At 43.9% G+C, this 26,187-nt stretch overlaps 1 protein-coding gene across 1 annotated transcript; it reads left to right on the top strand.

The window, feature by feature from the left end:
* The first annotated feature begins 6,951 nt into the window (after window positions 1-6,951).
* LOC134299862 (uncharacterized) lies at window positions 6,952-12,229 on the top strand. The gene is made up of 2 exons (XM_062983826.1): window positions 6,952-8,722; window positions 11,952-12,229. Exons 1-2 carry the CDS (start codon window positions 7,175-7,177, stop codon window positions 11,991-11,993), a joined length of 1,590 nt encoding a protein of 529 aa, XP_062839896.1. The 5' UTR covers window positions 6,952-7,174; the 3' UTR covers window positions 11,994-12,229.
* The last annotated feature ends 13,958 nt before the right edge of the window (window positions 12,230-26,187 follow it).

Genomic DNA, 26,187 nt, shown 5'->3' with positions numbered 1-26,187 from the left:
AATAGGGTTGTGCACGGATCTGTTTTTCAAAGCAAGCTTCAGCTGTTTCGGCCAGCCACCTTTTTTCCCTGGCCACAACATACTACGTGGCAGCCAAAAAGACTTCTTTCAGTTTCTTTCAGCTACATGTGGAGCATGAAGAGGCAGCCGTGAGGGTCCATGGGGTTTTCCTGTGAATTCTGCCTCTTGAGACAATCAGAACAGAAGAAAGCTATGACATGTCTTTTAGCCAAGCTGGGCTTATATTTTTCTGTTGTGAGCAGGCTTCTAAGAGAGACAAATCCGTGATCTAAATTCTCAGTGCCGTTCGCAGCTCGAATTTTGCCCCCCCCCCAACCAATCACTGAAAAATAAAAATGTTGGATAAGCAAAAATGTTGGATAATAAGGAGGGATTAAGGAAAGCCTATTACACATCAAATTACATTACAATTTTACAAATTAAGCACCAAAGCATCATGTTTTACAACAAATCAACAGAAAAAGCAGTTCAATACATGGTAATGTTATGTAGGAATTACAATATTTGCGAATTTAGCACCAAACATTGAACAGGGATATAGGGCAGTGTGGACTTAGATAACCCAGATAGCCCCCGGTATTAAAAAAAACTCTAAAATTGGGACAATAAATAATGAACAACACTCTGAAAACAGGAGAAATCCAGAGAGTAAACTATCAGGAACAGCTAACACCTCCCAAAAAATATTCTCTCAGGCAAGAAGAAGCCAGGACATAAAGCCACAGGGCCATTAAATGCTAATCAAGGTGATTAATTAGAGTTCTGTCTCCCACCCTGGACCTTCTACAGATATATAAACCCCACTTACCTCACAATCTCTGAAGGCCCCGAAGGCGGGCCCAGCGAGGGCACCGGGAGGCCCAGCACAGGCACTAGGTTCTGGCGAGCACTGGGCTGCCTGGTGAGTGCTGGGCCACCCAGTGCTCGCCGGAGCGCTGGGCAGAAGGGGAAGGCCTCGCCAGGAAGGCCTCTCCAGGATAGCCTCGCCAGGAAGGCGTTTGGTGGCTTCTCTGCTCTGCAAAGCCCTGAATGCCTCCCCAAAGCAGCAACCTCGGCTCCTTCCTTGCGGAGGGGGGCGCAGTGGCAGAGGCAGGCCGCAGAAGACAGGAGTTGCCTCGATGGCGCCTCCAACAAGATGGCGCCATAGGCAACTGCCTAGTTGGCCTGGTGGTTGAACCGCTTCTGGCAATAAATAAGCAGTTTACTTTCTACACACTTACGAAACTGCCACCAATGGTGCCCTTCACACAAGGCAAGCTTCAAATGTGGGGTAGAGGTATCTTACCATTTCATAAAATGAGAAGGTAATTTACTTCTTTTTTAAAGACTGGCTAATGCTCCTTCAGGTGGTATGGTTCCCATTGAAATAGGTGTTTTAAAAGGTTGCCTTAACTCAGCTTCATTGACAGCATGTTGAGGGCAAATGATCCCAGAAATGGTGGTTTCTTAAGTCTGATCCCTTTAATCCAGGTCTTCTTGAAGGATATAAAAAGAAAGTATCCCAGAAAGGGTGGTTTCTTGAAATCAATGCCCTAAAAATGATACAAAGGAGAGCCTTGAAAGTTCCTCATTGCCGCCAATGGGTCAGATCTTCCTGGATCTTTTGGTTGCCAGATCAAAAAACAGATTTTTTTTCCTGACCTAATTCGGGAGGTCCTGAAAAACAGATGTGGGAGTCCACTGAAATCCACATACTGAAAACAGAACGGGGTTGAACCAAATTGCACACCCCTAATATTTAATAAAAACATTCCTTTATTGTCATCTGAATCAACTGGTTCAGGCCCTACCATTTGAAGCAGTTGGAAGAGATCTTATTAAACAGATTATTTCCCAATTTATTCTACCTGATTTCCTCTGAAGTGGAAATGCCACAGATTGGATTTATCTCCATTCAAAGTACATGAACTGTCCTTGGGCTACATCCAAAGCTGAGAATAGTCAGAAACAAAACCAGGGCGATGGGAAAGAAGCACTGTGAAAAGAGCAGGAAAGTCAAAAGAATGTCTCAGCATACCCTCCAACTGTCCCAATTTGTCAAGGTTCATCCAAATTAATCTCTTGTCATTTCAACTGCTCTTAAAATGTCCACTTTCTGAATATATCTTCCTTATATACACACATGTGCCTTTAAGTTACTTCTCAATTTATGGTGGCCCTGTGAATTTCATAGGCTTTTCTTAGGCAAAGTCTAGCTTTTCCAGTTACTTCCTCTGAAGCATAGTTTATAGCACCTGGTATTCACTGGCAGTCTCCCATCCAAGTGCTAACCAGGGATGACCCTGCTTAGTTTTTGAGACTGAAAGGATTTGGTGCCTTTGGGGCATTTAGGCCACTTATCTTCTTAGTTCCACCCAATTAACTGATTGAGTCATATTTATCCTGCACAAAAATGGGCTGTCAAAAGAAACTTTCTCTTGTCTTTTCTGCTCTTTTCACATGCTTCTTCATTGCCCTGGTTTTCTTTGTCTGTTCTCATTTGGACCTAACCCAAGGACACTTTGTATGCTTTGAATGAAGATGAATGCAGTCCCTGGCAGCTTCACTTGAGAGAAACTCAGGTAGCAAGAACTGGGAAATAATCTTAGCTTCACACTTTCTGCCACTGCTGAGTCAAGAGTGGACTGAGTCAAGTGGACTAAGTAGACTGGGATGGTCAAAATGTAGTTCTCCAGATGTTCTTAGGCTGTAATTCCCATTAACTCTAGCCAATGGTTCAAGTAGTGCACTACAGTGACCTCTGTAAGGCCACATTTCACTCATCTCTGAGATAGGGAACTGTTCCATTGCCTGGGCTGAAGCACAATTCCGCCTCCTGTCCAGTCAGCTTATATAGGTGAAATAGGGGTGGTCGGGAAATGAATGGATATTACCCTGAAGCAGGAAAATACCATGACATGAAACTGTCTAGACCAAAGATTAATTGTTTTTCCCTACCCCTTACATACAGGCACCTTGTCACTTCACATGGTGGAAAGCTAGGGGGTAATAAAGAGAACTTATAATGAGCTCTTTTATCATAATTACCACCAGCACCACCAGGCTACCCTACAGTGAATGCAGGAAAGCTTGCCAGAATGCATGGACCGCCAGCATAGGAAGAGAAGGCAATATTTCCTACTCTCACTCTAAAAGTGAATTGCTTGGGGTGGGAGATGAAATGTGGAGATTGAAACCACAAACTGATGGACCCATGACAGGAATGTGTGGTAGTGGCAACAACAACCAGTATGCTTTCCACACTTAATAACCAGCCTCTGCAAAGGGGTTAAATCTTCAACTACATAGGCAGTCCCCAAATTAAAAACAACATAGGTTCTGTAGGTTTGTTCTTAAGTTGAATTTGCATGTAAGTTGGAGCAGGCACATTTTAAGTGTGATTCCAGCCACAAACACACACACACACACAAGCTTTGGACAGTGTAGGGAAAGGTAAACACCCCTGTGGTGTTTATGTTGCTATCTGTGCTCCTGTTTAGAAGATTTCACTCAACTTTCTGTCCCTGTGAGAATTGGATGTTGAAAAAATTGGCTTGTTGTGGGAACAAGGATTAGTGAGAAGGCTTCAGTGGAGACACTTTTTCTCCATTATAACTCTTTCATGAGTGAATTTCCCTTCCTAGGGATAGATTTATCTCACTTGCTTTTTTTCACCCCCATTCTTAACTATGAGTTGTTAAGACGGATGTTTGTAACTCCGGGACTGCCTATATACCGTAAACGGAATGCCCTAATTGTATTGCTTTGGCTGAAAAACTGAAACACAGAATGACAGGAGTTATACTGTGTATCTTGACCTACTTCCCCTATATATTACATCCAATAGAGATGTTACAAAAAAGAAAGGGTCCAAATGACCCTCAGGTAACACTGAATTAATCTGGAGAAAACTGGGATATCCCAGTTTGCTCTGGATTAATTTGACACCTGGAAAGATCTGGACATTAATATAAGGTTTGGATTTTTCAGGTAAGAGTCCCATGGGGATTGATTCCCTCTCTGGAGAGCTCTCCTGACACATGAAAATGATGTCTGAAAATGACGACAGGCCCCTTAGGTACATTTTTGGTTGAAAATTGGACGGGGTGGGGGGTGAGTGGCTAGATGTAGCCACTCTCCCAGACAAATTACAGGGCTATGGGAGGGTGTGGGGACTAAAAGCCAGGAGGAACTGGGATATTATATCTCAATTCCTCCCAGAATTTAGTTAAATGTAGAAGGACCCTGAGAAGGGACAGATTGCTCTTGCCAGATGTCAGAAATTTGGAAAGTATAGCAAAGGCCGTATGCAGCCTTAGGGCACAGCTTGACTAGGCCAGTCTTATGTTATTGTAAAACATCCTTATTAAGCTATGGCTTGCTTAATCACACAAAAGCCTTCATGGCTGAGCAGAAATCTGAATGCACAACTCCCCAGTCCGATAGTGATGCTTACACTGAGGAAAATGCATAAATTCATAATGTACAGATTCCTACAGGGAACCCAGAGAAGGAGATGTTGATTGACATGCATTTCAAGGGAGAAATTGTGATTGTGCCTAGTGAGATGTTTATGCAGGGCCACAGGGGACCCTAGACAAAGGCTAAGACTGAGAGAACGTCTGTTTGCCGTAAGCATTTCTTTTGCACGTAACTGTGATAATTTATAGGAAAAGCTTCTCCCAGAACATTCTACCAAGGGTGCACAGTATGTTCAATAAATGTTTATGTATGTACATTAGTTATAACATAGCTCAAGGCAATGTATTCTTAAATAAGGTGTCTCTATCAATCTTGTATTTCTCCCACACTAAATGGAAGCTGCTGCTATTTCTGCTGCTGTTGCTCTGGCTGTTCTGCTCCAATAAATGCAAAAGCCATTTGCACAGGAGTGAAATAATGCATTTATTAACCAAGATAATTTTCATCATCCAATGTTTTAAGGTTTGGGATTATATTGAAAAAGATGGACCTGTTTTCATTCCATTAGTACATGTGATGCATTATATAAAACAGGCTTGGACCCAAACATTCCAGGTCAGTTAGTTGAGCTTCTTTTGAATAATGAACAATTGACTTTCGTGAACAACTGAACAAATAAACATTCAGATTTGCTGAGAGCATCTTGTACTATGAGATACACTCTTGACAGAGACATAAACAGATTATGTCTACAGGGCCAAAATAAAATGGACTCGCCACTCCATTGCTATGGTGCTGCATCCAGCCAGAAATGTGGCTGAAGATGAAATGCAATTTACTCTAGAGCAGTGGTTCTCAACCTATGGGTTCCATGATATTTTGGCCTCCAACTCCCAGAAATCCTAACAGCTGATAAACTGGCTAGGATTTCTGGGAGTTGTAGGCCAAAACACCAGGGGACTCACAGGTTGGGAGCCACTGCTCTGGAGCTTTCAGGAAGCTTTAAAATGAGTCTGGGGTTTTGGAGGTGTGGACAGTTGGATCAAGCTGCATCCAGCTCAATCCACAGTCCTCATTGAAAAAATTGCTGGCAATGTATTTTCTGGTGATATCTCACCAGAGTGCTCGGCCATGTGACCGGAAATGCTATGTTGCCGGCAAGCATTTTGCAAATGTTGCTTGTTGACAGCAATACAGTGGCAGTGGCAGAAGCGCATTGTTCTGTCAGTCCAGCCAGCTGTGTAAATAACCAAAGAGCCCCAGCAGTGCTCCTGGGCTGCATTGGAGCAGCTCCAGAGCACTTTACTCTGATAAGTGTAGGCATAGCCCAAAATACCAATTTAATCCTGCTTCAGGAAACTAATAATGCCCTAAATATCATTGCACAATAATTCACATCACCCATGACCATTGGACATGATGCCTTGAGAAGCCAGGCATGGCCCTGGTGGTCCACGCTCTTGTTACATCTCGTATGGACTACTGAAACATGCTCTATGTGGTGTTGCCTTTGAAGCTTCAAGTAGAACAATGGGCAGCAGCCAGATTGCTAACGGGAGAAGTATATAGGAAGTACACAACCTCCTATCACATCAGATCCACTGGCTGCCAATTTGCTTCCGAGCACAATTCAAAGTGCTGGCTTTAGCCTATAAAGCCCTGAACAGTTCCGGACCAGCTTACCTGTCCGAACGCATCTCCCCCATGAACCAAGACAAACATTAAGATCTTCTGGGGAGACCATGCTGTATGTTCCAGCTCCTTAGAGTGGTTAGTGGGGACGAGAGACAAGGCCTTCTCAGTGGTGGCCTCTCAACTGTGGAACTCCCTTTCTAATGATGTGAGATCAGACTCCTCCCTTCTTCTGGCATTCAGAAAACAAGTAAAATCCTGGCTTTGGAACCAGGCATTTGGAAACTAGCTACAATGCAATAGACAGCTAGGAATTAATGTGACTGTAACTGGAATCAGACTGTAACTCTAATTATGGACTATGTGGTTATTTTAGTGGCGTTTTAAAATCCTGTTTTAATTGTATTTATATGTTATTGTTTTATGTTCAATGATTTAATGTTTAATGTATTTATTGTGTTTATGTTTCAATGTATAAAATGTATAATGTAGATGGGATTTAGAATCTAGTAATATCTCAAATGACTCTAGTTTCTTGTTTCTGCTCTAAATGGTGTTGTTGTCACCACCAAAGTTTTGAGTTGATAAACACAGATAAACACATGGTTAAGCAGTCTGAAACCCACAATTCAGATTTAATCATGCTTAAGTTTCAATTAGCTTACTTCTACATAGGATTGTGGACAGAAAAGAGAATTCATATAGCCAGTGTCCTTTGTTGTCCAGAACTTGAAGTTACTGCAAAACATGAATTAAGCAGTAAGGAATAAATATAGTTATTTCTTGGGAAAAAAACCCATTGAAGCTCAAACAGAAATTCCTTCCTGTGAAATGAATAAAAATAATAATAATAAAATCTTTTAGGTTACCATCTTAACACAGACAAACAAGGAAGTAAGTCCTGTGTCAGAACCCTGCTACTAGAGCCTGGATGTGGCTCTGAGTTTCAGGGTCACTGACATTGATAAGACACCTGCGTCCCAGGACTCGGAGGAGAAACGGCTGATGGACTTGGCGGGGAATTTGCGCGGGGTTTTACTGAGCGGGAAGAGACTGTTCAAATGAGGGGGAGGGTATATAAAGGAGGGTTGGCCGGAGCCTCCCATTCTTGGCTTTTCTGATGTTCATGTTTCCTACAGTAAAAGTTCCTGGTGATACCACAGAGAGTATCGTGTGTTCATTCAGGAGCGGCTGTGGTGAGCTGACACTAAGCCAAGAATACGGATACCATCCCGCTGTAGCGGTGAGGTGTAACATGCAAGTGGAGGATGAAGAGCTCTTGGGCGCCGGAGGAGGAAGGTCGGAAAGGGCCACTCCCGAGACGGACGCTGAGTTCCACCAGCTGGCGGCCCTGGCGTCATCCACCGCTTATGCCCAGCCAAATGGGGTAACCCAGAGGCGCGGAGTGGTGCGGGGAGATAGCACCGGAGGAGAGGAAGGTTCACCTTCCCCAGGCCCGCAAAAGATGGTGTTTCTGGAGGAGAGGATGTCGGCGATGGAGACCACCCTGGCAGTGATGTCGAGGGCGATGGAGCGCCTGGCGGTTTTGGCGGAGCCGGAGCGAGGAAGGGAACTCCGGGCTAGCTCAATGTGGGACGTGAGCATGGGAAGCAGCCAGGGCTTTGCAGACCTCCCAGCACCGAAGGGAAGGGAAATGCGAAAGGAGCCCGGTGCCCGGCCCAAGATCCAAACGAGCCTGACGCGGGTGGAGGAGAGTGACGACGAAGGGGAAAAGCCTCCGAGAATCCCGGCTACGCTCCCAACTGAGACCCTGGTGCCCCTGGCGAATGCCGGGCGTGGCACAGGACAAAGGGAAGCAGCAGCGGGGCCCACTGGCCCGCAAGGGGGCTTGCGACGGGCGGAGAATTGGGGATTGCCACCACAGGGACCCCTACCGAGACGAGAGGAACTAAGGATCGAGTTTGGGGGAGAGTCCTCTGAACTGGATTTTTTCCTGACCACGGTGAGGGGCTATATGGAGGACAATGCCCACACTTTTAGAACGGAATCCAGCCGGGTACGGGCCATTGGTGCAGTGTTGAAGAGGGGAGCGGCCAGCTGGTACGTTCAACTACACGCGCGGCGCGACCCATGTCTGGGGTCACTCCGACGCTTTATGGGGGCCCTGGAGACCCGTTTCCGAGATCCACTGGAGCAGATCCGGGCGAGGGAGGAGTTGAAGACCGTCTCCCAGGGGCAGAGGTCGGTATCTGAGTATGCGGAGGAGTTCCAATGCCTCGCTGAAAAGGTGCCGGAATGGTCTGCAGTGACAAAGATAGAACTCTTCAAAGAGGGGCTCAGGCGGGAGATCCTCTCCTGGGCGGTGCATCGTGATGAGCCTGACACACTGCGCGGATGGATTCAGCTGGCGGGGCGCATCGAGACATCGCTGGCCCAGGCGAGGAGGCACCGAGGAGGGCTACAGCAGCGGCCGCAGATGAAAGAGGGGAGCCGGAAGGAGGGATCAACCCCAGCCGGGAGGAGAACGGAGCCGACAGGGAACGTGAGCACCAGCAGGAGGGGCTGCTTCGTGTGCGGCCGTTTGGGCCACAGGGCTGCCGAGTGCTGGCAGAGAAAAGGGGAAGGCGGAGGCCCGCCCAAACCAAGAGCCGTGGCAGGGAAACGCGCCGAGGAAGAACCACCGATGAGGCACCACTCGGGGGGGTTGGTAAGTCAGGACAAAGCCATGATAGTGGTCCCCATTCAGCTGGAAAGTGGCAGCAAACAAGCAACCTGCAAAGCATTTGTGGATTGTGGATGTTCCAGGAACATCATCTCCCCTGAATTAGCCGAGGGATTGGGATGCGAAAGAACGAACCTAGAATCCCCAATAGCTTTTTCGCAGTTGGACGGATCCACAGCATCGGGATCATTAGCTAAGTACAGTGCCGAAGATGTAAAGTGTAAGATAGGGAGTTGGGAAGGAAAGGTGTCATTTGTGATATCACAAATAGCCAGCTATAATGTTATACTAGGCATGCCATGGCTGGGGCAGGCCAACCCGCAAATCAACTGGGAGGATAAGAGCATGATCTTCAGGATGAAGTTGGAAGGAGGGAGCCAGGAAGTGGAAAGGGAGCCGGGGAAAAGGGGGGAGGAAGACTCTATCAGGATAGCAGAACTGGCAGATAAATTACCCCCAGAGTATCGGGATTTTGTGGACGTATTTGATGAGAAGGAAGCAGACAGTTTCCCACCGAAGCGGAGAGTTGAAGTGAAGATAGAGCTAGTCCCAGGAGCAGAGCTTCCTAAGGCAAAAATATACCCAATGTCGGCTAGGGAAAAGGAGGAACTGAGAAAATACATTGATAAAAACCTAGCGAGGGGTTTCATAGAGCCTTCAAATTCCCCTCTAGGGGCGCCTGTGTTGTTCAGGCGCAAAAAGGACCAAACGCTGAGGCTCTGCATTGACTACAGGGGCCTGAATGCAATCAGTTCTGGAAATAAATACCCCCTACCTTTAGTGAAGGACTTGATCGCCCAGTTATCGGAGGGACAGATATTCACTAAATTGGACTTAATTGAAGCGTACCATAAATTGCAGATTAAACCAGAGGACAGGTGGAAGACGGCCTTCTCCTGTGCATTCGGATTATTCAATTATCGTGTGCTCCCTTTCGGTTTGTGCGGCGGAGGCGCCGCGTTCATGCAATTAATCAACGAAGTGTTGCATCCATTGTTGTACAAGGGAGTCTTTGTTTTTTTTAGGTGACATATTGTTAGTATCTCGGACTAAGGAGCAACACATAGAACTAGTCAGGGAAGTCCTGCAAAAGTTGAGAGAAGCAAAACTGTATGCGAAGCTTGCCAAGTGCGAGTTCAATAAAGACCAGATAGACTTTCTGGGGTATAGGATTTCCTCCCAGGGAGTGGCGATGGACCCTGCGAAGGTAGAAGACGTGAGGGGGTGGGAAGCCCCCAAAACACGGAAGCAGCTGCAATCCTTCCTAGGGTTCGCAAACTTCTATAGAACATTTATCAAGGACTTTGCGCGCCTCACTTTGCCATTAACGGATTTGTTAAAGACTAAAGGTAGGGGAGAAACAGCCAAAGTGAAGGCCCCAGGGGCCAAACTGGCCTGGACAATAGAATGCCAGGAAGCTTTCGAAGCCCTTAAAAAGCGTTTTACTGAGGAGCCTGTCCTACAGCACCCTGATATGTCTAAAGCCTTTGTATTACATTGCGATGCGTCAGACCGGGCATATGGGGCAGTTCTGCTACAGAAAGACGAGGGGGGGAACCTGAAGCCATGTGGCTATCTGTCAAAAAAGTTTAGCGATACAGAAAAAAACTGGCCGATTTGGGAGAGAGAAGCCTTAGCGATTCTAAAAGCACTAGAGTGCTGGAGACACTTTCTGGAAGGAAGTGGAACACCGTTTGAGGTGTGGACTGACCATAGAAATTTACAGTATCTAAGATCCCCTCGTAAACTATCAGCGAAGCAAATTAGATGGGCCCAATATTTCAGCCGTTTTGATTTCAGACTCAGATTCTTCCAGGGGAAACATAATATACTCGCTGACGCTCTCTCTCGGATGCCTCAGCACGGGGGAGGAATTCAGGAATCTGAAGGGAGTATTTTTCTTGATAAGCAATGGGGCCTGGCAGTACTAACTCGAGCACAAGCGGCCAAAGAAAACAAACGTACTGCCATTTCCACGGGGGGAGGAGAAATATGGGAGGAAGAGTTGAAGCGAGCGTATGGAATGGACAAATGGTTACAAACAAACAAAGAAAAGGGAGAATTGTGTGGGGATTTGGTGTTTGTAAATAAGAAATTGTATATTCCTGAATGTTTAAGACGAGAAATGTTAAGGAAGTACCATGATAACAAGGGTGCGGGTCATCTAGGCCCCACCAGGACTATTAAACTGTTGGCCAAACAATGCTGGTGGCCCGGAATGAGGAAAGACGCCAGGGGATACGTCACGCAGTGTGAATTATGTGCAGAGGGAAAAACACCACCGGGGAAGCCCCAGGGGCTATTGCAGAAGGTGGTGGAGCCCATGAGGCCATGGGAATGCGTAGCCATGGATTTTGTAGGCGAACTACCCCCCAGCAGAGGCCACAGATACATTTGGACAATATTGGACCTATTCTCAAAACAGGCACACTTTGTGGCTCTGCCAAAACTCCCTTCAGCTGAAAAACTTGCTGATTTGTATGTGAAGCATGTATATCGCCTACATGGGTGTCCCGACAAGATAATTAGTGACCGGGGAGTCCAATTTACTGCAAAATTTTGGGGAAAATTCTTACAGCTGTTAGGAGCAGAAAGGAACCTGAGCTCGGCCTTTCATCCCGCGACCAACGGGGGGGTCGAACGTACCCAACAGACACTGTGCCAATTCTTAAGGATGTACACCAATTATAGACAGGATGATTGGGCGGACCTTCTTCCGTTTGCTGAGATGGCTTTTAACGGGGCCGTACATTCGGCCACAGGTCGTGCCCCATTCGAAATAGTATACGGACAGGAGGTGGCACCTTTCCCCAGGCTACCCGAGTGGAAGGAAGGGGAGGGCCAGACCGACGAGGAATGGCCGGCCAAAATCAAGCAAGGGTGGCAAACCGTGGTAGAGGCATTGCGGGAAACACAAAAGAAGTACAAGCTCTTTGCGGATCGTAGGCGCCGAGAGGGGGACAAATTGGGCGAAGGAGATCTGGTTTGGCTGAGCACAAAAAACCTGAAATTGGGGTTCCCATCCAAGAAATTGGCTCCACGCTATATAGGGCCATTCAGGGTAGCAAAAAGAATAAACGAAGTGACCTATGAGCTGAGGCTACCAAAGGACCTAGGAAAGGTACACCCGGTATTCCATTGCAGCCTGTTAAAAAAGTATAAAGGAACTCTGGACAGCGGAGAACAATAGTTGTGTTTAATCTTTTCCTTCCAGGACGAAGGGGAGGAGGACGCCATGTCAGAACCCTGCTACTAGAGCCTGGATGTGGCTCTGAGTTTCAGGGTCACTGACATTGATAAGACACCTGCGTCCCAGGACTCGGAGGAGAAACGGCTGATGGACTTGGCGGGGAATTTGCGCGGGGTTTTACTGAGCGGGAAGAGACTGTTCAAATGAGGGGGAGGGTATATAAAGGAGGGTTGGTCGGAGCCTCCCATTCTTGGCTTTTCTGATGTTCATGTTTCCTACAGTAAAAGTTCCTGGTGATACCACAGAGAGTATCGTGTGTTCATTCAGGAGCGGCTGTGGTGAGCTGACATCCTGTTCAACCAAAAAGGATTTACTTCTGTGTAAGCAAAATAGGATTATGTTGAAAGAGAACACAGACTGTATACATCTTATTCCGAACTATGACAAATGATGCCTTTGTTGAGAGCATTTTAATTTAAAGAAGGGCCAAATGTCTATGTTTATATAGTTGGGGGAAAATATAGCGTGTTTTTTCTCCATTTGCCAAAAAAAAAAAAAACTAGGTCAGGCTTTGCCATTGTGAATATTTCAATCCCTCCTTCCAATTAGAGCCCGAAGAAGACCCAGAGAAAATGTAGGTATGCCTTTTGAAATGATAATGAGCCAACTTAGTCATTGTCAACTCATTCTACTGAGCTGGAAGTTACACAATAGGCAACAGACCCATCCTTCCTCACCCCACCAGGAGATTTTACAGGCCAGGAAGTTATGATTATGCAAAACTGGGGTGAATAACCAAGGGAAATGTCTGAGCAGATATTAATTATGACATAGGAAATTTCCCAGACAGGAAAGTGCAATTAGAAACAAGATCCTAGGCATATTGGCAATTACTGTACTCCTTAAATATCAGGCTTTCTACTTAGGAGGCTAAAACAATTTACATTTGAAAGTCAGAGCCAGGAGTTGCAATGTCCCCCTGTGGCTGGGGATTGCGGGGAAGGTCTTAAACCTAGGGTTAGTCAGTGTCTAGAGAGCCTGCTGGTGGAGCCAACTTCTTCATTTCTTTTAGTAATCTCAAATCTCCCCTTGTCCTTGCAAGATTGATGATTTTTACTATTGTTGTCATGCAGCTTCCAAATGTATCCAGTGTCTGTTCCACAGCTCTAACATCACCTTTCTCTTTCCAAGCTGGCTTCACTCTTTTATAGACAGATAATACTGATGGTCAACTTGGTCAACAGCAACTTGGATGTTATTCTGTTATTTCTGGCTTTGTGTCCCAAAATCTAGAAAGCCTGTCACCAGGAGCGGTTCAACCGTTAGGCGAAGTATGCGGTCGCTTAGGGCGCCAACCTCTAGGGGGTGCCGTTGAGCCACCTCTGCCCAGGCATGGTCTTCCTGCCTCCGCGGCCGTGGCCTGGCCTACCTCAGTGGTGACCATGGCCAGGCCACAGCCGCCTGAAGGCCACACCTGGGTGGAGGTGCCTCAATGGCACCCCCTAGGGGCCCCCTAGAGGATGGTGCCTTCAGCAAATGTTGAGGCACCTCCTCCCAAGCATGGCCTTCCTGCCTCAGTGGCCTGGCCTGGCCTCCAACCAGGCCACCCTGCTGCCCCTTTAAGGACAGGGAAGCCATCCTGACTCCTCCTTGCCAAAGACACCTTCCCAAGCCTCCTTGGGAAGGTGTCTTTGGCAGGGAGGAGACAGCCCTCAGGTGCAGGCCAGGATGGCGTCCCTGTCCTTAAAAGGGCAGCAGCCAGGGCAGCCTGGTTGGAGGCCAGGCCAGGCCACGGAGGCAGGAAGGCCTCTTACTTGCCGGGGCCTCTGGTGTCCCATCCCAAGGCAGGCAGCGGGACCGAGCCGTAAACCGGTGCTGGCCCCACCAAGGGGAGGAATAGCGAGATGGGTGGCCGCTTGCACCATGCGGCGGCTTGGCCCCATCCCGTATACTTCGAGGATATGAGGTGGGGCCAAGCGGTCGCATGCACATGCACAGTGGTTGGAGAGGGTGCCTTGCCCATCTTGCTATTCCTCCCCCTTGGCGGGGCCAGTGCAGCTCGGTCCCGCCGCCTGCCTCAGGATGGGTCACCAGAGGCCCCGGCAGGTAAGAGGCCTTCCTGCCTCTGCAGCCGTGGCCTGTTCTGGCCTTCGTCCTCGAGGCCATGTCTCTATGCTGCCTGGCCATGTTCCAGAAGCATTCTCTCCTGACATTTCGCCCACATCTGTGGCAGGCATCCTCAGACGTTCTGAGGTCTGTTGAAAGCTAGGTAAATTGGGTTTATATATCTGTGGAATGTCCAGGGTGGAAGAAAGAGCTCTTGTCTGTTGGAAGCAAGTGTGAATGTTGTAATTGGCCAGCTTGATTAGCATTTAATGGCCTTGCAGATTCAAAGCCTGGCTGCTTCCTCCCTTGGTTGGGAGGTGTTAGCTGGCCCTGATTGTTTCCTATCTGGATTTCCCATTTTCAGAGTGTTGTTCTTTATTTAGACTTTGCCTTAATCCCTCCTTATTATCCAACATTTTCACTTATCCAATGCTTTTATTTTTCAGTGATTAATTTGGGGGAGGGCACCAAAATTCTGTTCGCTTACACTTGAAAATTGCCTAGGGCTGGCCCTGCCTGTCACTCAATGGCAGAGCACATGCTTTGTATGCAGAAGGCAGTAGATTTAATCCTTGGCATCTGCCTGATAGTTCTTTGGCAGTGCCCTGTCTGCAACCCTTGAAATACATTACCAATCAATGGCAGTTGTACTAATAAGGCCATACATTCCAGCTCCATAGCAGACAACACCTGTGCCAAAAAAAAAAAAACCCAACAAAATTGAAGTGGTATCATGTCAATTCTGGTTTTGTTTTGGGACATTTTTCAATTATTTTTGTCATGGTTTGAGAAGTGCATTTTGCAGCAGTTTTAAGCCCTTTTGTCAACTAAGGGTTGTAAAAAATGAAAACAATTGAAAGCTTGCGTACTTGTGCTGGAAGGTTATAAGACCGGCAAAGGACTGGGTTGGAACCAAAGGTGGCTCAAACTCCAAGCCTACTCAACCCCTGGTACAGACAATACTAAGGGTGCATCTGCACTTTGGAGAATTAATGCAGTTTGACACCACTTTGACTGCCGTGGCTCAATGCTATGGAAGGCGTCCAGAGGAGGGCGACTAAAATAATTAAGGGTCTGGAGAACAAGCCCTATGAGGAGCGGCTTAAAGAGCTGGGCATGTTTAGCCTGCAGAAGAGAAGGCTGAGAGGAGACATGATAGCCATGTACAAATATGTGAAGGGAAGTCATAGGGAAGAGGGAGCAAGCTTGTTTTCTGCTGCCCTGCAGACTAGGACACGGAACAATGGCTTCAAACTACAGGAAAGGAGATTCCACCTGAACATCAGGAAGAACTTCCTCACTGTGAGGGCTGTTCGGCAGTGGAACTCTCTCCCCGGGGCCGTGGTGGAGGCTCCTTCCTTGGAGGCTTTTAAGCAGAGGCTGGATGGCCATCTGTCGGGGGTGCTTTGAATGCGATTTCCTGCTTCTTAGCAGGGGGTTGGACTGGATGGCCCATGTGGTCTCTTCCAACTCTACTATTCTATGATTCTATGATTCTATGATTCTATGAATACTGGGAGTTATAGTTTGGTGAGGCACCAACACTCTTTGGCAGAGAAGACTGAAGACCTTGTAAAACTACAACTCCTAAGGTTCCATCATGTTGAGCCATGGTAATTAAAGTAGTATCAAATTGCATTAATTCTACAATGTAGATGAACCCTAAGACAGATAAACCAATGGTCTGGGTCATTAAAAGTGCTGCTACTTCCTTTGTTTCCCCTTCTTTCGTTGAAGACCAGAAGCCTTTTCAGTTAAACCTTACCCCATCTACACTGCTATACAATCCAGTATTTGAATCCAGATTATCTGCTATGAACTGGATTATTTGAGTCTACACTGTCATGCAATCTAGTTCAAAGCAGATAATCTGGATTCAGAAACTGGATTATATGGCAGTGTAGATCCAGCCCCTATTGCCCACAAATGATGGCGGGTTCAACTTCCTCTCAGAAAACCAGCTCGTGTTGAGTCCTTCTAGGCTTGTCTGCTAAACGGAAAATACACAAGTACTTCACAGCTCTAACCTGTCACCTCAGGAGAGATGACCCACATACTTTGTAATCACCAAGACTAAATTCATCCCTTCACATCTGTCATTCCACTTGGTTTCATTTGTTAAAGTCTGTTATATGACTTATCTGCAGGACTAACAGGCATAATAACCCCAGGGTTTGTTTCCTTCTTACAGAGTTAAGATACAAGCGGAGGGATAAATAACAGCATTGTTCTTAACTATGCAAGACTAGCTTCCCCATCCATTAAATGCAAGTCAAATGCAGCACCATTTTCTTTGATGGGAACCCACAGAAATGTTGCACAAAGCTTAATGGCAATTGGAGTTCATCAGTTGTGTAGATAGTCATGCAGTGGAGAGTTTTTTTAAATATTTTTACTACAATGCATCATAACATAACACAATGGAAGAAAGTCCCTGGAGGAATCTATTCAACCTCAGTAGATGACTTTGAGTTTGGATAGCTATCTGTTGAACATTTTCAAGTGATATTTATTCTACTGAGAAGGGACCAGTCCTTAAAGCCCTCTCTAATCCTGTGGCTATGTGTTTAAAATTGCAGTTCACCATTTTCATGCAGTTATACATCGCTAGACTTTACCACTGCTTTCTCTCTCGCACATATGTGCTGCCTGAAGTGGTTACCTGACTCTGCCTAACAATATTGCTGCAGGGGCAGTCAACTGAGGATCTCAATTCCCAGGTAGATCCAAATGAGAAAAGAAATTTCCTTTACCACCTCCACTCAATTTGGAACTGGAGGTCCTCACATAGGAGCTTTCAATTTGAGATATCAAATGCTGTACAGTATGGATTTTTTTTCAGTCCAACATACCTCATTGGGACAAAATAACAGCCAGCTTCAAATTTAATGAAAAATGTGCTCATTCAGCACCAGAAGGGTCCCGTCTACATTATCCTGTGATTATAAAGCCACAGAGTATGCTTGAACAGCAACATGCAAACACGGCCTCACTTCTTGGGATTCTTCTACCACAAAAGCTCTACTATTGGGGAAATGAAGTACTCCATTGTGAGCTGCTGTGTAATGAGGTGGCCAGCAGCTGCTTCCATCCATGTGAAAAATGACTCAGCCAAGTTCCACTGATGGATATAAATGCCTGGGGTGGGATCAGAAGACTCAGTGAAAGAGCATTATCTCTTCTATGAACTCATACATACATAAAGAATGCCCATTTCATAGCTGCCCCTGAAATAATATATCCAGGAAAAAATTATATGGGCATTTCAATTGAAAATTCTTAGTGCTACCTTCCAAGAATGTTTTGCATCTAGATGCCAGTGTGAGAAACTGTGACAGCAATCCCATGAGTAGATTTGGTGCATTATGGAATCTAGAACAAAATCCTGCAAGTCTCTTGTAGGTATTTATTTATTCACTTAAAGATGCTGTTATACTATGTGTGGTTGGTGGGGACAAGAGAGAGGGCCTTCTCTGTGGTGGCTCCCTGGCTCTGGAATACCCTCCCAAAAGAGATTAGATTAGCCCCCACCCTTCAATCCTTCCGCTCCAGCCTGACAACATGGATGTTCAAACAGGCCTATGTGGGCATGAAAGCATTTTGGGAGCAGGCACCCAATTCTTCCAACTGGAACATCCTCAACACTGGGAAGAAAGGCCTCATCTACACTGCCATATAATATAACTTATGCATTTAATTGCATTATATGGCAGGGTAGATCCAGCCAAGGTCTCCCAAATTTCTAGTTCAGTCTATTGGCTTACATATTCTTGAAGGTTACTGACAAAGTACTGGGGTAGGGTGGGGGCATTTATCATGACTAGAAATACTGACCACAGGTAATTGAAAGATTTTCCTATGAAAAATTAGAAAGCTTTGTCGGAATGCGGAGGTGACCTTTTTAGACTGAGATTACAAATAGGAAAAAAAACTGTTTCATTTTCTCTCAATATAGTATTTTTCTCCTGTGTTGATGGTAGCACTGAAGTAGATTAATACTTTTTTTTTCCTCTCAAGAGCTGGGCTAAATCCTGCTTAGGCTTTGTGAGAAATGGATTTCATGATTTTCAGGTCATTCTGCTCTGCAAATTTAATGTTTATCAAAATAGATGCCGGATGCACTTATAGAGATTTCCTGCCATCTTATACAATACTTTTCAAATATTAGGGCGTATCAGCAATGTTTTAAAGTCTTTGTTCAATTCACCCTGCCAAGAGAATGAGGTAAGTCATTTGAATTGATATTTACACATAAAAAGAAAACAAACATAGGATATGAACAAGGGTAAAATCTAAAAGATAACAGTATTTAGTAGCTCAGAAAAACAAGAAAAATAATGTGGATGTAGCTCCCCCCCCCCCCTCCCCACACACACTTTTTAATAGCAGGTCTTACTTGCCAGTATTTCCACTCATGATTTGAAGAGAACCGAAGGGTTGTACTAGTTTGAGTTTTGGACCAGGATTCTGGAAGACCGGGACTCAAATCACCACTCGGACAAGGGCAAAGTCACTTCCTCTCAGCTCTAGTGGAGGGAAATGGTAAACCACCAATAAAAAAATTTTGCCAACAAAAGTGTATTAGAAGGTTATTAAAAATTGGACTCCATGTGAAGCCTCATTACAAAAAAAAAGCAAAGTTCAGGCAATGGAGTCAATAGGGTTATATGGGGAGGGGTGATGTAGCAAACTGCACCTGGTGACACCATCAGAGGGTGTGACCCCAAAATAATTGTTTAAAAAATCTTTGTGCAGTGTTTGAGCAGATACCTATTTTTATGTAAAAGGTATCCCTGTAGCTAGATATAACCACAAAAATATACTTCAGAAGCCCAGCCTACACGTACCATATCTTTATACCTATGAGGCTAAAACACTATGCCAGTTTATTTTTTGAAATTTCCAACGTGCATGCAATTCAGAGATGTGATTATTAATAAATTACGACAATGCGTTGAATCACATATTTCCATTCATATGTGTTACAAGAATGCACTGTTGTTTTCAGTGCTGCTGTATTTTTTATAGTCTCTGATTTTGAGTTGCTTGGAGTTCCCTGTGGAGTGAGAAAAGAGAGGTATAAATAAAGTAAATAAATAAATAATTTTTGTCATTTTGGGGAGAATTTTAGCTAAAATATTGCAGACCTTTTTGGTACCTTCAGTGTTTCCAGGTGTCCTGTATTTTGAGGGACAGTTCCTTATTTCAAGAAAATGTCTTGTGTCCCATTTTCTTTCTGTTCATGTCCCGTATTTCCGGTGATACTGCTCCCCCACCTGCTGGGTGTTCCTCCTTTTTAAGGTAGACACCTGGAGACCCTGGGTATAGGAGTGACACCATGAGTTATTGAAATGAATGAAACCAACACTAGTAACACCACTGAAACCAGGTGTCAAATTACAAAACACGAGTGCACCTGCAAGCCTCCAAGTGTTTTGGACTTCAGCTCCAAGAATTCCTGACCATTGGACAAACTGGATGGAGTTCCCGGAAGTTGGAGTTTGAAACACCTGGAGGGCCACAGGCTGAAGAGACCTGCACTACTAGTTGTTCCACAACTGAATAACTTCAACATATGTGAAGTGATACTTTATCAGAGTGGGCACTTAGATTCACATTTTGGGCTGGTAACATGGCACACTTGGGCTGGGGGCATGGTACTGAAGTAGCTTCAAGTTCGTATTTTTCTTCAGGTCTTGACTGTGAAGGGCATTCCGCTGTCAGTACTCAGCTGGTATTCACATCACCTCTTTCTAACCACCACCATTGGTGTTTTTTTTAATTGAAATTTTGTACTATGTGTGGTTGCGGCTGATGCCAAATGACTTCACCAGGGCCTGCCTTTCATAACATTACCAAGGATTTTATCACACAAGGCAAGCACATTCTAATTACAGCAGGACAATGGCATCTTTGGCTGGGACTTATAACATGACCTTGCTTTCTCACCGTTCTTCCAGTGGAACACAGCTTGGAAAAGCCTTTCCTTTACAAACACAGTTAATGACCTCCTTTTGTGAAAGAAATACTTTACAGTGGTCTCCTAACAAGAGAACAACAGAAAAGAAACATGTGATGATTTCCACTAATATCATGCTTTGGTTGCAATTTTGTTTGCCTTTTGTGATAAATTCCCAAGACCTGTCACCTCCTTAGGGTCCAAACTTTGGACTGAAATCTCAGGGCCTGGGATAGTCCACATCTGCCAACCCTATGATCATTAAATAGACATGGAGATGATAGTGAACCTTCATGCATACTTGTGCTCCCCTCACACTTTGGATCAAAGTGAGGGTGTTTCATGTTGTGTCTGAATTCACTTCAATGTTTCATTTAAAATTCCCTTAAATGGACACATATTTCCAAATATTGGAACAAGGTTGTTTTGATGATCTGTCTTCTGTCTTTCTTCAACAATGAAAATATATCTGGAATTTGGTCTGGAGCTGAACTAACAGAAACTCTTATTATAAAACAATACACAAATCCATGGGTTACAGAAGATCAGGATAACATCACAAGAGAAAGTATTAGTGCGTCATTTGTTTCTGTGAATTGCCTAAATGTTCTTTGAAAGTGGAACACACAAAACAGAAAATCCACAGAAGGCAGAGTTCAAAATAAAGGAAGGTTATGCAAGACTAGCAAGAAAATAAGCTGATGAATCCTCTAAGATAATATTACAATATATTTTGGCTTTCACTTCTTACCATAGCATTTTTCCTGAATGAATAATTGGAGAACTCTGGGCACATCCTTTTCCTTTTCACAGACAGAGCTGGGAAAAATGTTGAGGTTATATATTATGTTAGCGTTACAGGGCTCCATAGAACAAATTGTGTATTAGAGCTTGGGTGGATGGGGAATTCTGGCACTTTTAAATTAATACAAGTGCCAGAATCAGCTTATATGCCAACTGTGCTCCTGCCTAGAATTGAAAGACCTAAATATGGTAGTGCACACACTGGCAACCTCAATTTGAAGTTAGAGCTTGGAGAAGCTTTCCGTTAGGTCCTGCGCAGACACAGTTAGATTCATCTGTGTGTATTCACAACAATCACAAAGAAGAAAGTTTCTCCACAGTGGAGTGATTGCTACTTCAAGGGAGAATACTATAGATTAATACGCATAAAATAATGTATATTAATCTATAGCGATTATATAGCTACTTCTTCCCAGAAGTAGCTACAGAATATAATTCCCATTTAACATCTTAATTATGTGTTTTGTCCTTAATAGCAAAGGGCATCCAAATAGAATGCCTTTATTTGTCAAGAGATTGTTTCCTTGCCTGCTAGGAGATTGAACAGGAAATGTAGTGCCGGAGGATAAAAGGGACCAAAATAAAACAAGAAAGTAAAAGAAAATTGTTTGGCCTGGGATACTGATTGTTAACAAGTGTTTCATTGACTTCAACTAAAAGTTTTTAAGGGCTATCACATTTGTTGCTTGTTGTGCATAAGGCTCAGTCAGCTATTTTCATGTTTGGACAGAATTATTTCAGGAACTTAAAGAGTGTTTTTCCTCCTTGCCCAATATTTTCCCCATTGGCTTAAGGTTATATTTCCTGTCTTCTCCACCAGGTTGGAAAATATGGGAGATTTTGTTTGGATGCAGCCCATCATCTCTTCCAGTTTGTTTAGTGGCACGTACTTCTACACCTAAAGTAAACTCAGCTGCATCCTGATGTTTTAAAAAAGCCATACTGAATAAATTACTGAGCAATTTCTGTGCAGAAAGAGTATCAAATTCGGCATACCAAAGTGACCAGCATTCCTTCAAAGCAAAGCACCATTCATCCTAGGAATTCATTCCTCCAAACATTTCCACTAGTTCAAAAAATTCAGGGTAGGGTACAAAACTAGTTCCCTTACCTTTCATGATTCCACAGCATTGAAGCATGGCAGTTAAAGTGATGTTAAACTGCATTAATTCTACACTATTGATGCATTCTATGAACTGGAACACATGGTTTCATTTATTCACAGCTAGCAATGTATGCCTTATCTAGGCATTCTTGTCTTGTCTATAGTATTCTTGCTTCAGATGTCCATCACTGTTTTTTGTATCCACTGTATATCACACTGTGTATCACTGACTTGTCAATTGTCACTTTCTTCTTTCCCTAATCCCTATAGCAGGAATTACATAATTCTGTCTCACTGGGTCACTGCATTGTTATACTAATGAGATGGGAACTTTAGCCTGTTTCTCAGATGTTTATGGCAGGCAGTAGTTTCTCTGTTGTTCATGGTTGCTGTTTGTGAGTGCTCAAAGCTTTTTGCTTGCTTTAATGTAAGTAACTATGGTCTATTAAATGTTGAACTGCAATTTCCATCATTCTAACCACTGGTTGCAATGGCTAAAATAATGGGAACAGCACTTCAATATTTACAAGATTTAGCTGCCCAGCCCGAACATCCATTATACCAGTAATTCAGACAGCTCTTTATATTAGGCCATTACCTCCCTCCACATCCAAGTCCTAAAGATGTAGTTGGAGTTTAACTCTTCTTACCATTGGCTTAGTCAGATAGGGCTGTTGAAACTTGCAAGCTCTGGAGGGCTAGCTAATTCTAATCCTGCTTTAGACAAATTAGCAGAATTATGCACTAGGGAAGATCTAAACTAAATACTACACTGCTAATACAATGATAATAGTAAGTTAGTGCAAGAGTGCTGCTATTACTAAAATTCCATACAAATGATCATGGATAATCTGACATTAAACTTCTATATAGAAGCACTTTCCATTAAAATCCAACAATCCCAGCGTCATGAGAATTTTTTTCATTGATATGTCCTGCACTATCACTCTTCAATCACTGCAATGCAAAGTGAAGGGGATGAGCTTGGAATATGGACAGTGTGGTTAGTACATGACACCAGGCAGTGTGCCAGCAATCATAAAAGTTATAGCAAGCATAAGGCTTACCATGAAGGAATGGGTGAAAATGGGTGAAGGGGGTGGGATCTTTATTCAGTTACTTTTAGTGAAATGGCAGGGCTGGACAACTGTGAAATGTATCATCTACCTACCTTCCAAGTTCCCACAATAAGGAACACCGAAAATGATACTGCTGTTTTTGCCCCCAATGGCATAACTCTTCATTTGTTGTTTTATGGATTTTAGGGGCCTCCTCTCAATACCCTAGCAACATGGGAACCATGCTTATGTCCCTCGACTCAGATCTATGCATGGTTTTTGCAGTTGCATATATCGTTTCCACCATTTATCCACTGGCTGTAAGAAGAGGCCAATAAGACAGATGAGAAAGAACATGGAGAATGCCCCACTCTGCTACATATTTTAAGAATACTACTTTTGCTAATGAAGTAATGAGAAAGAGCCATCAGGCCATGTCTTCCTTAGGATTCAGAGCACAATAAGGTCTTTTGGCTTTTTGTTTCCAATGGTGATAGTTGGAGCTAGTGAAATAGTCAACTTTCCAGAAATGTCTAGGTTCTCCAGTGAAAATCTATTCTCACCTTCTGCAGGAAGTAGCCATAGAGAGACATTGGAGGACCTAGAGATTCCTTGAAAGACCATATTAATCAAATCTGCAAATCATCAAATCCACAAAAGTGAAACCTGCAAACGTGGAGAGTCACCAATAATTTAATTTTCATTGTTAAATATTGCTGTTCGAACCAAATCCTAGTAGCTGCCTCAATTTGATTACAGCTTGGGAAGCAAAACAATACATCTGCCCCTAGATGTCAAAACTAATTTCCATTCACTATTCCATGTATTGGGACTGATGATGACAGTGCTGAATTACACATACAAACATTTCTGTCAAAATGCTTGGGGAAAATTAGGACCATCCGACACTACTGTCATACTAGACCTACGTGTGAGAAAATCCCCAAAGAACATTTGGAGATATATAATACAGCTATTTAAAAAATCTTACCAGTCCAGTAACCTTTGGTTCATGTGTAACAAGGAAAGTTCAGTGCAGGTTAGCAGAAGCCATTTACAATCAGCCTCTTGGCCTCCTATTAGGAAATTGGCTCCTTTCATCAAAGTGGTTTTCTTCATACCAGCACGAAGCAGGCCAGTGTTTAATATAATTCGCTGCAAATGAGCAACCATTAGTCATCCACGTTTTTATATAATTATTGGCAGTGCAAAGGAAACATGCACAGTTCTAACTATTTCCACCCAAACAGAACAGAAGCTGCTCACATAGGCTGCAAAGAAAAGAGGTGGACTGGAGGAAGAATTTGGGAAGCTGGAAGATTCAAATCATCTCACTGAAGCTGTGCTTTATTATTTTTTTAATCGGTTCTGAAAATAAAGCACATTTATGGTAGGAGAATAAGTGGAAAGTGCTTAAGTTGATTTAAGCTCTGAATGCATTTAAAATAAATGTCTTTCCAAGTTTACACATTAATGAAACCTTTTTTACTGCTTTTCTGAAGAACAATAAGAAACTGTAAGAAAACACGCCAAATTTAACCAAAAGCCACCAAAGGAATCATAGGGATGGTGTGCTTTTTTTTTTTTAATATGTTTTTATTGTAGATACCAGCGAAACAACAACAAAATCCATCAACATACACATCCAATCACATATTCTCGGTAACATTACACTTGCTAGTTCCACTTTTATCTCCCATTTATGTCAAGTAGTTTTTCACCCCTCCCTCTGGGAACAGTACTTTCTTTCATTCAGATATTATTTTAATTGATCAATCGTTAAGTAGAGAATGATTCAATTCTTTATATTTTCTTTGTCCTTTGACTTTATCAATCTTCCCCATTTCAGCTCCCAATTCTTTTTGATTCGGCCTGATATATATTTAGTTCTCCTTTCAAGGATATAATCCTGAAGCATAAAATCAGCTAGGTATTCATACCATTTGTTATCTTCTCACTTTGTTTGCTCTTTCCAACCAAAGGCAACTGTTGCTTGAGTGGCAATGGTGGTGTGCTCTTGTGTTATAAAAGTACACAGAGGAAGTATATCTTTAAAGGACATGTACTTATACTTTAAGTGATGGTACTATCTGTGGGTAGGCAGATATTGCTGTAGGTAGGCAGATATTGGGCATAATCATTATCATTAGCAGCCCCTTCAACAAACCCAATAAAGAGTGTGTCTAGGTAAAGGTAAAGGTTTCACCTGACGTTAAGTCCAGTTGTGTCCAACTCTGGGAGTTGGTGCTAATCTCCATTTCTAAGCCAAAGAGCTGGCGTTGTCCGTAGACACCTCCAAGGTCATGTGGCCGGCATGACTGCATGGAGCGCCGTTACCTTCCCGCCGGAGCGGTACCTATTGATCTACTCACACTGGCATGTTTTCGAACTGCTATGTTGGCAGAAGCTGGAGCCAACAGCGGCCGCTCACTCCGCTCCCGGGATTTGAACCTGGGACCTTTCGGTCTGCAAGTTCAGCAGCTCAGTGCTTTATTAATGCGGAGACAATTTTAGCCCCGCATTACGAAAAGTTGGAGGCTTGGGATTTGCTTGAAACTCTGAAACAACCCCATAGCTTTAGTGCAGTGGACAGCAGAATCGGGTCCACATGAGACACTGTCACATTGTTTTTTCCATTCACTCATCAGTGAATGGTGAAGTTCAGGTATAGAATGCCAGCAATAGCCAGGAGTTTCTATGGAGTTACAGTCACCTGGCAATGAAGATGGCAACACAGACAGTAAGGTGACAGCTCTGCTTCTCTTCCACTAAAGAAAAAGCTAACTGAAGCTGCAATTCTACGCATACTAGCTAAGAATTAACTCATTTTTAATACAGTAGAATCTCACTTATCCAACACAAACAGGCCGGCAGAACGTTGGATAAGCGAAAATATTGGATAAGGAAAATCCCATTAAATGTCAAATTACGTTATGATTTTAGAAATTAAGCACCAAAACATGTTTTACAACAAGTCTGCCACTTGTTTGGGAGTGTGCCTGCACTTGTGTTGTTGTTGGGCATGTTGCCCACCGTGCATTGCTACCTAGAGAAATAGCTGTGGATCCGAGTAGGAGGCAGACTGTGTTGGATAATACAGAACATTGGATAGATAAGCAAAGGTTGGATAAGCGAGACTCTACTGTACATCTTTTGATAATAAGGGCAATGTTACTACATATCCTGAGAATGATGCACATGGTAAAAAAAAAGTAATCACAAGCTGAG

The sequence above is a fragment of the Anolis carolinensis genome, chromosome 1 (assembly GCF_035594765.1).
Source record: "Anolis carolinensis isolate JA03-04 chromosome 1, rAnoCar3.1.pri, whole genome shotgun sequence".
Classification (NCBI taxonomy): Eukaryota; Metazoa; Chordata; class Lepidosauria; order Squamata; family Dactyloidae; genus Anolis; species Anolis carolinensis.
This window is presented reverse-complemented; position numbering and strand designations above follow the sequence as displayed.

Excerpts from the sequence above, each read along its gene's own strand:
- LOC134299862 (XM_062983826.1), top strand. The coding sequence starts at position 7,175 with ATGTTCATGTTTCCTACAGTAAAAGTTCCTGGTGATACCACAGAGAGT. Across the intron at positions 8,723-11,951 it reads GGCACCACTCGGGGGGGTTG|GACGAAGGGGAGGAGGACGC; the intron begins GTAAGTCAGGAC and ends TTTTCCTTCCAG.